Here is a 12,842-nt window from a genome sequence, read left to right as displayed (position 1 = left end):
GTTTATCCCATTTGCCACCTTCCTTAGCACTTTCCCTCTCGGTTTCCCTCCATCTGATGTCATCACACCAGTGATCGTCCTATGGGAAAAACGACAGGGCGCTCAGCTACACCTTATTAATAATTGTAATTCAAATGCTTAATTGGCTTTTCAAAGGGAAATGATTGGGCTTAGTCTCTATACCATAACTGCACATATACTGCAAACATGGCATAAATCTTCACCTCTAATAGACTTAGGCCTGCAGTATGTAGCTCTCATTCATTTATACACAAAAAGTGCTGTGCATGCAACTCTCTTAATAACGCAATAATATGCACTACTTTATAATTGCCTACAGATGTTTATCTGTTACTATCTAGAATTGCACATTTTTTATTAACGTAATCAAATTTCACGAGAACTTTTTTAGATCTTTCTAAAAAAGGAACAGCATTTAAGGGTTGCTGTATGCCATTAAGAAAGTCTTGAGAAGAAAGGTTTGGGGAAGATGTCTAGAAGGTATAGCTAATGAACAAGGTTAAGACCAAATGAATCCAGACAACCTCCCCCATGCAAGAAGACAACGCATGTTTAGATGCAGGTTTCAAGTGTTTTTGCCAATTAAGCAGACATGACCCTAGGACCACACGCATATGGCCTCTTTCACCATACTTAAATAAAAGTTTAAGCGTCATACTTGCATCATTCATTCATTGTTCATTCTACACAAATCATATTATATTCAAGGTTTTTCTATTCAAGGTTTTTTAACAGCCTGTCATCACGTCACTTTCATTGTGCCATTGCTGAATTGAACATCCAACACTTGGGTTCCTGCTCTTCGGATAGGTCTCTAACCTTTGCCATCACCAAAGATTTGTGTTTTTGCATTTGCTTCATAGCTCAGAATATTTTGATGGATTTCTCAGTTGTGTTTCATAGCAATTTAGTCTCAGATGTTTCTCCTAAAATACCTTAGAAGAGACGAAAACAGAAACAATTTGCTGCTGTCCTTCTCAAACCTTGTATCTCCATATTTCATGATTCAAATTTTTGGCCATAAATTATTATTATTAGTCACCCTCTATGTTTGTCACTGGGTTTTGCAAATATCTAACCAATAAAACGTATTAAAATGTGCTTGTCAACTTTGACAACACAGTATGTATTTAAAAAGTACAGTGTATTTTCAGTTTCCTGGAAAACAGAAAATTTGGAGATACGAGGATTTAGAAGGACAGCGACAAATCGTTTCAATATATTAAAAGTATGGAGTTATAAAATGCATGAAGATTGTAAAGGTAGAATAATCTGGATTTGGTTGAATTTGATTAAAATTGTATGAGTTCATTTTAAAATCTTCAATAATATTGACTTTTGATTGCAGAATTTTTTCAAATACGAGCTCAGACTTTGAGACTCGTATGGAGACTCGTGAGCTTTCTGCATTTTTCTTATGAGAAATATCCGAGACAGGAGATTTAAGAAAAAGTTTCCCTTTGCTCTCTATTAAATCTCATTGACGTCTCGGGAGTAATAATTGAGAAACTCATCTGTGATTTTTCTTTCTAATGGGATTTTCTCTTAGGATCTGATGGTCCGATCATAATTTGTTGCTCTAGTATTCCACTACCAAACAAACATACTTGATTCGCTTTTTTTGTCACAAAATTTAGTGTTTCTGTCAGAAGTCCTGTATGCAAAACATTTTCTTTTCCCTCTGCCTCTGACCCAGTGGACATGGACTTAAGCCTCAAGAAATGTCCTGTGGCATGTGTTATAACTGAAAAACACATATCTCAAAGTCCACACACACCTGCGGGTTCATGCGGTCAGTTACCCGTTACCACGCCCTCCGTACAGGGGCGAGAGCAGGCTCTGGTAGGAACAGCGGCGCTCTGATTGGTCAACGAAGATAAACACCGGCCAGGCCAGTCCTGGCTCAGCAGGGCGACGTGTCTGGGAGAAGGCGCAGAGAGGCTGCCCGTAAGAGACAAAGGGCACCTGGGAATGTTTTCATCTGCCAGAGGCCATCTCAACTCACAGAAGCTCGTGTTACATTATGTAATTGGGCCCGTGCGGCCACCAAATGGTGCCGTGCAGGTTTGCGGGGCTGGGGTGGGTGTATAAGGTTTTGATAGAGGAGGAGTGATACAGGTCCCAGGGTGATCACCTGTAATTCATCATCCTCTGAGGAGAACCAGGAAAAGGAATTTTGCTATGTTGTAGATGACATTTTACACCCGCCCCCACCGCTACCACGCTTCGCTATCTTTTTCCTATTTTCTAAAACAGCGATAATTGGAGATGGGGTGAGAGCTACATATGGTCCCTTCAATCCAACCTCCCCCAGCCCTGTTGAAAGCTCATTAAAAAGGTTGGTTGTTAATGAGCTATAGGGATCATAGAGCGTCCCACTCATTAAATGGGCCAGAGATACTGGCGTGAAGGTTTTGTCCCGTTACAATAGAAAGACCGGTTAAGTTGACTCCGCTCCTCCGTTTCTCAACCTCTCCCACCCATTCCAAATCTTAGAACTGCGTCGTCTTTCCGCCTCCACCATCAGTCATACTTCTGTAATCTACTTGACAATATCATCTATTCACTTGAACCTTGTTGTTTAAAGGGACACACCAGCTTAAATGACCCAGTGGTTTAGTCAGATATGATTGTACAACATAAAACTAACGGACTATGACTCAGATGGCGGAGCAGGATTTGACAACAATAGCCCTGAGAGAACGCTTCTGCTGTTCAAATACTGGTGAATTCATGATGCCATCTGAGACATGTAGCGGCAGGTTGTACTTCACTTTTCCTGCTGTCTCACTTGCTAGTTCTCACACACACACACACGCACGCACGCACGCACGCGCACACACACACACACATTTTGACTTTGCCTCAGTCTTTTAATTAGCATCCAAATATGCATAGAAATAACAAAATTATGTTTACAAGACAGCAAAGTCGGGAGAATTACATTAGACACGACATCTGAATCAACAGAAATAATTACAATAGTCACAGAGGGGGAAAAAAGAGCTTTTGTTCACAATTCACTGCTCCCTGAAGAGACGGACACAAGTGCATGTCCAATTATTTTTTTTCACATTTGTCGATACAAAAACTCCCTTTTGATTTTCAATCTACAAAGTTTTTTTCCACACAAATATAGACTGTAACAACAGTTCCCTGCCAGAAAATAATCATAAAAAACTGTAACAAAGCAAATGTTCCCTGTATAGATTTATAATATATCTGGACTCTCTCTCTCACGCATGCACGCACACAAGTGCTCTCTTGGTGGGTCTACCATTCAACAGGTCAGTGCTGTAGTTCCCCACCCAATCGTTTATCAAAACAAGGCCTTTCATTTGCACAACCACGAAACATGCAGAACGTATTAACAAAAAAACACTAAAATGAACAGACGATTCATAGCATTTGTATGTGCTCGGGCATTAAAACAAATGTCTGTAAGCAGACACAAACCAGGCTCACAAAATACAACAAAATAAATGGAAAGTTTTTTTTGTGCGCTAGAGTGGCTATATAAACCAAAATGCGATTTTGGCGAAATATGGAGCAAAACGTCTGAACAAACTAAAATACATATTTACAAAATTTTAAGTAACTCCGCTTGACTAAATGGCAAAATGTTCTTTGTAAGTGAAAATGTATTGCCACAGACCCAATCAGTCCTGTTTAACCCCCAGTATCACACAAACCAATAACATGACCCTGTCAGATAGTTAAGAAAGCACAAATCGCAAGCTACCCTGTGATGAAATATAGCACAGAAATCTGTATTCCAAAGTCTGCTCTCATTGGTGCACGACGTTTGACAATATACATTTGTCTTAGATTTTTATAAAACATGCACCTTTAAGGCTCTGCGGTAGAGTGCCACAACAGTGTAAACACAACATGTCCAGGTAATCAGTCTCGCTAATATTCCTGTATGATTGTCTTTTGAGACTTTTGGAAACCTCAAATGACTCAAAAAGCATCTCCATATACTCTAATCTGGAATCCTCTGTGTTCCCGATGAAGAAGGAAGTGCTGATAGAAGTCTTAAAAATTGGTGAATGGGCCTAACTCATGTTCTTTAGTTCCTTAGATATTGCATGTCAGTATTAGCCAATGTTATATCTATAGGCACTTGTACTGCTTAATCTAAAATGTCTTAGTCAGTATTAGCAATGTGTCCTAGAGATCTGTTCATACTTTAGAATGCATATGCTAAACTGCGGGCAAGATCTTCACACTTGGTAATTTTGGTCAAGTGCAGAACTATTTTTATACCGTGGTTTTCCCCAGCGGTACACTACTGCCGGTTTCCTCGGAGATAAGAGGTTCATCGAGATTAGCGCTGACCCCCATCTCAGAGTTCTCCTCTCTGAGCTTCTCGCACACGTCCACACTGGATTCTGTGACGGGGGCTCCTGACTGATCGCTGATGGAGTCTTCCTCCATTGTGATGCCACAGTCGGCGAGTGGGCTCTGGGTGTAAGCCCCGGCACTAGCGTGGGTGAGTCCGTGCACCTTCTTCAGATGTTTCTCCAACGTGGCATAAACGGTGAAGGGTACAGAGCACAGCTGGCACTGGAAGGGTGCGCGTGTGCCCCGGGCGCCGTGCGTCTTCATGTGTCGGGTGAGCTTACTGCTCTGCGCGCAGGCGTAGCTGCAGAGGCCACAGCGATATGGCCTTTCGCCAGTGTGGCTGCGCCGGTGCACCGTCAGGTTGCTGCTGTTACGGAAACACTTGCCACAATACTCGCACGCCTCTTCCTTTTTCTTCTTACCTCCTCCGCTGGTGACCTGCCGTCTCTCGTTCTCCCGTTGCCAGTCCTGGACCATATCCGCAGCCTCTACATCTCTGTCTGTTTCCCACTCGCCTTGAGGACGATCTTCTCGTTCTGGCCGCTTCGGTGTGCAGTTGCCACTGGCGATGCCGCTCTCGCCGCTTCCACCTGTATCTCCGCTCTCCAGAGAGCCTTCCGAGGGGCTGCCGTAAGGAGAAGGCTGCTGAGGCTCGCCTTGGCCTTCTTCATCCGCGGTTTGCTGAGGCTGGTAATACCGCAGCAGATTACGATCTGGAACCCTGGACTGCGAGGACATCAAGATGTGGTTGGTACCTCCGGGGTGCTTCCCTGCCTCCATGCCAGCTCCCCGATGCCCTGAAATATCATTATCTCCCGTTCCAGAAAGCTTTCTGTCCTCATCTGTATTGGCAGGGATGGAATCAAACATCTCTTGTCCAGCAGTGCGGCGATGGCTCCTCATGTGTCGTGCCAGTTCCCCACTCTGGGAGAAAGTGAGCTGGCAAAGGCCGCAGTGGTAGGGTCTGTCGCAGGTGTGAGTGCGCCGGTGGGCGGACAGGCTGCGTAGAGACTGAAAGGCCTGTCCGCACACCTCGCATGAGAAGGCTGTGTGGGGTGATGGAGTGGAGTGGGGAAAAGGTGACGCAGCTGGTGGAGAGGGCGATGGAGAGTGTACCGCTCCTCCGTTACTGCAGCTGACCTCTGCCAGGCGCTGCAAACACATGGAGAAGTTCAGGCCCTGCAGGTCGCGAGCTCCTGGTGCTGGGGTGGAGCTGTGAGGCTTGTGAGGGCGGGACGGTCGCTGGGAGGATGGCTTGAATGCAGTGGCCAGAGCGGCGCCCAGGTGACGTGGATCCATCATGGCTGCTGGTTTTGATGGCTGTGCGATCCTGTCGTCCTCGACCTGGTAGATGATGAGGGAATGTGAGTTCTGAGCATGCTGCAGGAGAGCCCATGCGCTGGAGAACATGCACTGACACACCTGGCAGGTGAAATTAGATGGTTCCTCTGTAGTGGAGAAAACAGAAAGCGGAAAAAAACAAGTGGGTTTAGAAGTCACACGCATGTAAATAAATAAAAATATACAGGACAGACTTTCAAAATTTACTATCGAACATGTTATAAAATGTATAAGGGATAGTTCACCCATTACAACTCATTTTCATTAACTCACCCTCTTATCATTTCAAACCCGTTTGACTTTCTTTCTTTTGCAGGATACAAAAGAAGATATTCTGAAGAATGGTGGTACACATTCACTTCTATTGTATGGACACAAAACTAATGCAAGTCGATGGGTACCGCAATTGATCGGTTAACAACATTCTTCAAAATATCTTCTTTTGTGCACTGCAGAAGTAAGAAAGTCATACAGGTTTGAAATGACAAGAGGGTGAGTAAATGATGACAGAATTTTCATTTTGGTGTGAACTGTTCCTTAAAATGCAATATGTAAACATGCGCCCAAACTGCGGTCAGCTGATTATGGTTTTTCAAACATTGTCAATTGTAACATTAAGAATATTTTAAAAACAAAACATCCCCAAGTCGAGCAGAAAGTGTCATAATGTCATCACTGTGTCAACATTAAAATGAAAAGGGCAGCAGAAAGAAAAGGCTTCAGGCGAGGGGAGTTTGATCATTTACAGCAAACAGAACAGGTAAGACCACAAAATAAATGTGAAAGCAGGGCAAATACAGTCCATACATACTGTGCCGTATATACTGCATTCTGCTTATACAAAGGCACTCTGCAAGAATAAATATTTTAAAAAAGTATTGCATAGTATGTAACACAGTTGATATGTTATCTAATTTTCCCTCATCTGTAAGTCGCTTTGGATAAAAGCGTCTGCTAAATGACTAAATGTAAATGTGATCTTGCCATTTGATATCCAGATATTTTAAATAGGAACCACTCATACTGTGCATTGTCTAGTGTTTACTTTTCTCTTTTTTGTATTTTTTAAAACCTCTTCTCAAAAATATTTCTTTACATACAGTATATACATTTTGTGTAATGAGCAGTGTTGGCTATTATTATTTGTATTAACTTGTCTATAGTCTGTGGAGAGGCATTCAGTTTTAATTGTACTACTGTACTGTAGGTACTTATATCTTGAAACAAAAGCGTTGACATTTCAATGTAAAAAAAATGTAAAGATCTGAGGAATTATATTTGGCCTAAAGAAATAAAGCCATGGTTTAGAATCCTTATGTTTTTTCAATATGACAGTCATCACCATCATCACACTCCTATACTGTAACGTGAACAATGATGTAAATCATTCAAGTTTTTTGTTCTGTTGTTAATTTATACTATTTTCAATAAATTGTGACATTTTCGTGTCGTATGATATTCTGAACATATTCCATTTGAAAACTCGCCACCATCATGACCTACAGCTCCATCTCGTGAGAACAAGTTTTCCTCGTTTGTCTATCTTTTCAAGCAAATAAAGTGTTAGAAAAGCATGTCATAAATTTAACACAGAACGCCCTGCAGGTATTCCACTAATAATAAGTTGGCAATAGCTATCTCTCTCACCACTTGAGTCAGAACCGAGAGGAAGGTGTGCTCACAGGACAGCCAGGTGACTGAAAAGAGTTTGACTGAGACAGAAGCAAATGAGCACGGATGGCTTCCTTTAACAGCTCTGCTGGTATTTTTAAACGTTGTAAGCTTTGTCTCTATTTCTGAGAGCCACTCGCCAATTAAGCTGCAAATTGCTAATTAGCAGAACGGGGCAAACGACGGTTTTATGTAAATGAGACCTGACTCAGCCTCCGTGATAAATGGGCCCTGTCTGCAAAGAAGATCCCAAAACTGGAAAATTAATTTAATTTTTTCCCATTCTCTTCCGAAGGGTTCAAAGCAGAGTGCTATAAGCCTCTTTTACGTTTCCTCCAATCAAAATCCTTCTGCGTTTTATTGGGGGGGGGGGGTTGGGGTGGTGGAAGAAGATTAAACAGAGCCTCTCCCATTCACTCTGTGCCCAGAGAAGAACAAAAGTGAAGGAGAACAGCGGATCTTTGAGCCTCAGGGACGGAGGTTAACATGGACATGAAAAGAAGGTACGGCACAAACATGTTTAATTTGAGATCAAAAAGAAATAGTTGCACAGGTCATGAAAAACGACAGAAAAATCATCACCCCTGTGACTGCACCTACGCCCCCCCCTTCCATACAACACCCTCTCTGCCTCCAAATCTCTCCCTCGGGTGGAGGGTGCGAGGAGGGGCCGGGAGGGGCTTTTGTCTCAGGGTCTTGGAGTGTAACACAATACTCGGCCTGTCTCGCTCTCTTTCTTTCATTTTTTCCCCTCACTCTTTTTTCTAAGGATTCCCATTTGGCCCAGGGTAGCAATTGCATATTAAGCAGAAGCAATAACCGCTAATTAAAAATGCAGATTGGCTGGGAGCGCTAACGAGCAGCAGGCAGAATCCTCTCTCTCTAGGGAACAGCGAGCGGGCGAGAAAGAGAGAGGAAGAATAAAGAAGAGTAAAGAGAAAGCTGGAGGAAATCAAACAAAAAAGGTACTGATACATTGTATAAACCAATTCAACAATTCATTACGCTACGCTGCCCTTCAAACATCTCGGTCTCTGTTACTTTCTCACCCACACGTATGTACGCGCGTACACGTGCTCCTGTATGAAGGCTAACTGATTTTTATTGGATGAGTCAAAATGAAAGCACGAATACAATAAACATAAAACGCCCGTCACAAATATTCAACCCTGTGTACACCTGTCCCACAGCTGGCACTGAATTCAGCTACTGTTGCCACAGGGACACTTTTACCTACGGATTAAGGTTACAAATTTTACACAATTAAATGTATTTATTTGTTTGATATAACAACAATTAAATAGTTATTTATATACTATTTGCTATAGTATATAATATAATATATATATATATTTGTTATATATAACTCACATTTACATTCATTTTATTTAAATTATTTGCCGCCCACTATCTATCCTATCACACTGCCACCTGCCATTCAATACAATCGGTCAACCATGTACATGACCCACTACATCACATCACGGTACTGACCCTTTGGTTCATTCGAGTGTCTTTGTTACGCAGTCCTGAAAACCCTGTACCGTCAATAAAAACAATGCATCATTCACTTACCTTGTATATCATTTTCAGTATTTACAGAAAATAAAAGAAAGATTAAGTCGTTGAGCGGTTACTTATCTGACTCGATCGCTCTTTGCTTGAATACCAAAGATTGTTGACAGCGAGGAAGTAACACATTTAATGTAGTTTGCACTCTCTCATCCTTCGCAGGCAACACACACCTTCACACACTAAAAAGTCAAGACTGAACCCCAGAAAAGAGAGAGATGGGGACGCACGGAAGCAAAACTCAAACGGAGGAAGGAAGTTCAAACATGTGTACGTACAAGGAGGGAACCATCGAAAGAGTGAGCAAAGTGTGCGTTCAGTTGATAATGACCAATCGTAGCTAAAGTTGTGCGATGGATTGAATATTTAAAGTAAATTCGCAAGTGGGAGGTGACAAAAAGCAATTTTGTAAGATTTAAAATGAAGCAATAATGTTTTGAATTGTTTTGAAAACAACAATTTTCTTTAAAAATGAAAATACAGAAATATACATGTATACATATAAAATATCATTAAAGGGCTGAGAATTACCAAGCTATGATTTTTAGATACACTGGCCAGCCATAGCTAGAACGGTTTAGTTGGCCGATATGCACCTGGCAACTTTAAAAAACATCCTGCACTTACAAACTTATAAATATTTGCTTTCTCAGGGATGGAGAAGCCATGCCGGTTACACTTCAATAGTCAAGACAGAGCAACACTAACACCTGCAGAGGCCAGAGAATCCCTTCAGGGCCGACGACTTCAACGGCAAACAGTGAAGTAGGTTTAAAAACTACTATTACGCACACACCCAACCCACCAACATCCTGTTCAACAGTCAAGCACATTTCCAAAATTCATGTCAGTTCTTAAGGTTCATGACCGCTGGTCAACGATTGAAGAGGTCATCTCTAGCTTAATTTTGAAGCGAGCGCTGAGAGACTGGGAGCAAAGCAATTCACAGAGGACTCGGAAAATAGCACACCAACACCTGCTATGACTGACAGTGTGTTGGAATAATGAGGGGTTTGAGGAGAGCATGTTGCATGTGTGTCGCTCTGGGACTTGTGCAGTTGGGTGGCCTGACTGTGCCGTGTTTACCTGGCCACTTCACCTGAGAGACAGAGCCAAGGAGATGCTCAGGTGTGCTCAGGTGCTTTTTCGGTCGTCCCCCGGGGTGCACGCATAAGTGTACGTTTGCTCGCGTGTGTAGCAGAACTGCTTATCCCTTCCACTCAATTAGACCCGGCGTCTCTAACTCTCAAACTCACCAAGGTCTCAGCGCCACAGCAACGGCGATTTAATGAGCCGGACTGGGGACGAGGTGGTTAAATGAGGGGACAGTTTTACAAAAAAAAGACACTAATTAACACCCAGAACTCACCGGCTCTTTTCGCCTCCACCCTCACACCTGGATCTTCCTTCCAAGTCCTGCCCGTCATTCGTCGGAGCTCCACGTATCCCGCCTCCACCAGCGGCCCCTGGCCGGACCGGACCGTCCGATTGGCTGGAGACTGAGGGGTGTGGCTATGAGGCGGAGCCCTGGCACTGCCGCATCCGCCCTGCTTGTGTTGGATGAAGGTGAGGATGTGGGCAAGTGGGAACGCTTGACCACACTGGCCACAGGTCAACAGGTCACGACCTCCAACTTCAGGCTGAGGGGTTTGCTCGGGTGATGGAGACGAGCTGGGGATGATCGCGGACTCCGGATCGTCTGTGAGCGGACGGAATGTGAAAAAAATAAAAATATCAACATGATGAAAAAAGCTTATGGAAAAAAACCATAATTGTCACTGTCCTCAAACAGCCCCTAGGAACTCTTGAAATGACCCAACCGAGCGGCTTTGAAAGCCCCCGGCCGTCTGGTTTCTCTCAAACGTGCTACTTTCAGTTCTCTGCCTTCGTCTGTGTTAAACTGTCACCACCAGCAAAGCTCTTTCTGGTCAGCAGACGCTGACCACTTCCTGTGTCTCTACCACCGAGGTCTGCTTTGCACAGGAAGCAGTGCGACGCAGCTCCGATGCACTTCGCCCATTAGAATGATACATCAGGCAGTTTGCACTGTATTCATCCTACCACAAGTCTGTTGATCTAAACAAGGTGTCTTTCACACCAGTCATAACTGCAATGCAGTACTGTATGCAAATTTAGCAAGGTCAACTCTGCAATAAACAATGGAAACTTTAAGGGTTTTCACTACATCCATTAAACGTCTATAGTTTTATAGCTTTTTCAGAGCTGAGGCAGAGTTTATTATATAAATTGATAACTATAATTTAAGAATTCTGTGAACTTTTGTAAAAAAAAAAAACATCTCTGTACTTGAATTGAAAGTCACTTTAATTTTCTTTCTAACAGAGGAACTTGTTCTTTGGCCTTAGTGCTGCTTCAGTGGTCATGGACTCAAACACACATATACGCCTACAGCCCGGACTCATCCACCTGCCCGGGCTGGCTGTCCATGCCGCTGCAGGTACAGACAATCCCGGGGAGGACAGGATTTCACTGGTGGTTACTCAAAAATGTCACCTTTCCTGTTTCAACAGCTCTGGTTGTTTGCGCCGACACGCTAAAGGCGCGGCTGCTGTTCACGTACACACACATTCGCGCACACACTCGAGACTTGTGGTCAGGTAAAGCACGCACGGCTGACCATAAAGCTGAAAAAATCCTGTCGTAATCAAAACAGCATTTTACTTTAAATATCCATTTCAGTAGATCTAAGGCAGCGGTTTTGAATAAAAAAAATCAATTAGAGAAATCAAAACAGATTAATAATTGTCATATATTAAAATGATTTGCAGCAATCCAAAGATAAAGTATTTACCACAAAACGCGTATAAAATACCAAATTTAAGTGTGATAAAACCAAATACAGTTCGCTGAAGTGAGAAATGAGACGACACAAAACAAAGATTATGTGAAGATGCAATAAGGAAGTGTAATGTTGCTTTAACTCCGTCTAAACGTTTAAGGAAACGCATAACGACAAATGTCCCAAACAATATATATGCTATACACTTATATACACATGTGACACAAACAAATAACAGAAAAAACTGGCAAATAAATAAATAACATGAGGTGGGTTGTAACTCCAATGTCAAGTTCCGTGCTCGCCACAAACCACGTGAAAGTTACCGATAACGCGTATTTGAGTATTGATCACGAACACTCTTACATTTTCAATATTAATTTCTGAATGATTTATTTTACCTTTGCGTCTGTCGTTAAAGTTTTGTTTTAATTTGAAAATTCATCTTACCTTCCATTACGCTCAGGTGTTGCGGTCTGCTGCCGAGTTTACGCCTGGACATAGCGGCAAATGCTGATTCTCGTTAACTACACCAGAACTAAAGCGACCCTAAAAATGTCATAAAACAGCAGTGATGTGTGACTCGACTGTCGTGTGTCCGTCAGCGTTCAAGTTCATACTGTCTGCTGGCCCTGGAGGAGGAGGGCACGAGGAACGCCTCCAGCCCGCCCCACATCCTCCTCCTCATCGTCTCCTTTCCTCTCTTATCACTGACCTTATTAAACAACTCTGGTGTGCGTACGACAACAGTATCAAATGCGATTTTAAATCATCCAAACTCTTAATCTTCGTTATCTCGCTGTCGTTTTGGAGGAATTTTGTAAATTGTTGCTTTGATGGCGCACATCTGCTGCTTCGACACCCATAAAACGTGCTGGTTGAGGATGTGGGTAAAGAGGAAGTGGCTTTTATCGAGGTCGACTGAGACAGGTGTTTGGCTGTCCGGCTTATTTCGAAACCCAAAGTAACTGTCGTTTTACTTTCAGGCACTCGCTTCTCTAATGTGCACGGTGCGTGGGTGTGTATGAAGGCACTGATCAAATTTGCGTTCGTGTGAAGTGGTTAAATTCCCATTCAATCTCATCGCGAG

The 12,842-nt window shown here is 42.9% G+C and overlaps 1 protein-coding gene across 1 annotated transcript; it reads right to left on the bottom strand.

Annotated features, from left to right (window-relative positions):
• Window positions 1-2,857: 2,857 nt before the first annotated feature.
• Window positions 2,858-12,694, bottom strand: znf296 (zinc finger protein 296). The gene is made up of 3 exons (XM_057348602.1): window positions 12,203-12,694; window positions 10,322-10,651; window positions 2,858-5,816 (listed from the first exon to the last, which is right to left on the bottom strand). The coding sequence occupies exons 1-3, from the start codon at window positions 12,252-12,254 to the stop codon at window positions 4,285-4,287; spliced, it is 1,914 nt and encodes a 637-aa protein (XP_057204585.1). The 5' UTR covers window positions 12,255-12,694; the 3' UTR covers window positions 2,858-4,284.
• Window positions 12,695-12,842: the final 148 nt, after the last annotated feature.

This window comes from Triplophysa rosa, linkage group LG12 (assembly GCF_024868665.1).
Source record: "Triplophysa rosa linkage group LG12, Trosa_1v2, whole genome shotgun sequence".
Classification (NCBI taxonomy): Eukaryota; Metazoa; Chordata; class Actinopteri; order Cypriniformes; family Nemacheilidae; genus Triplophysa; species Triplophysa rosa.
The sequence above is the reverse complement of the archived record's forward strand: the minus strand, read 5'-3'. Positions and strand labels throughout refer to the sequence as shown.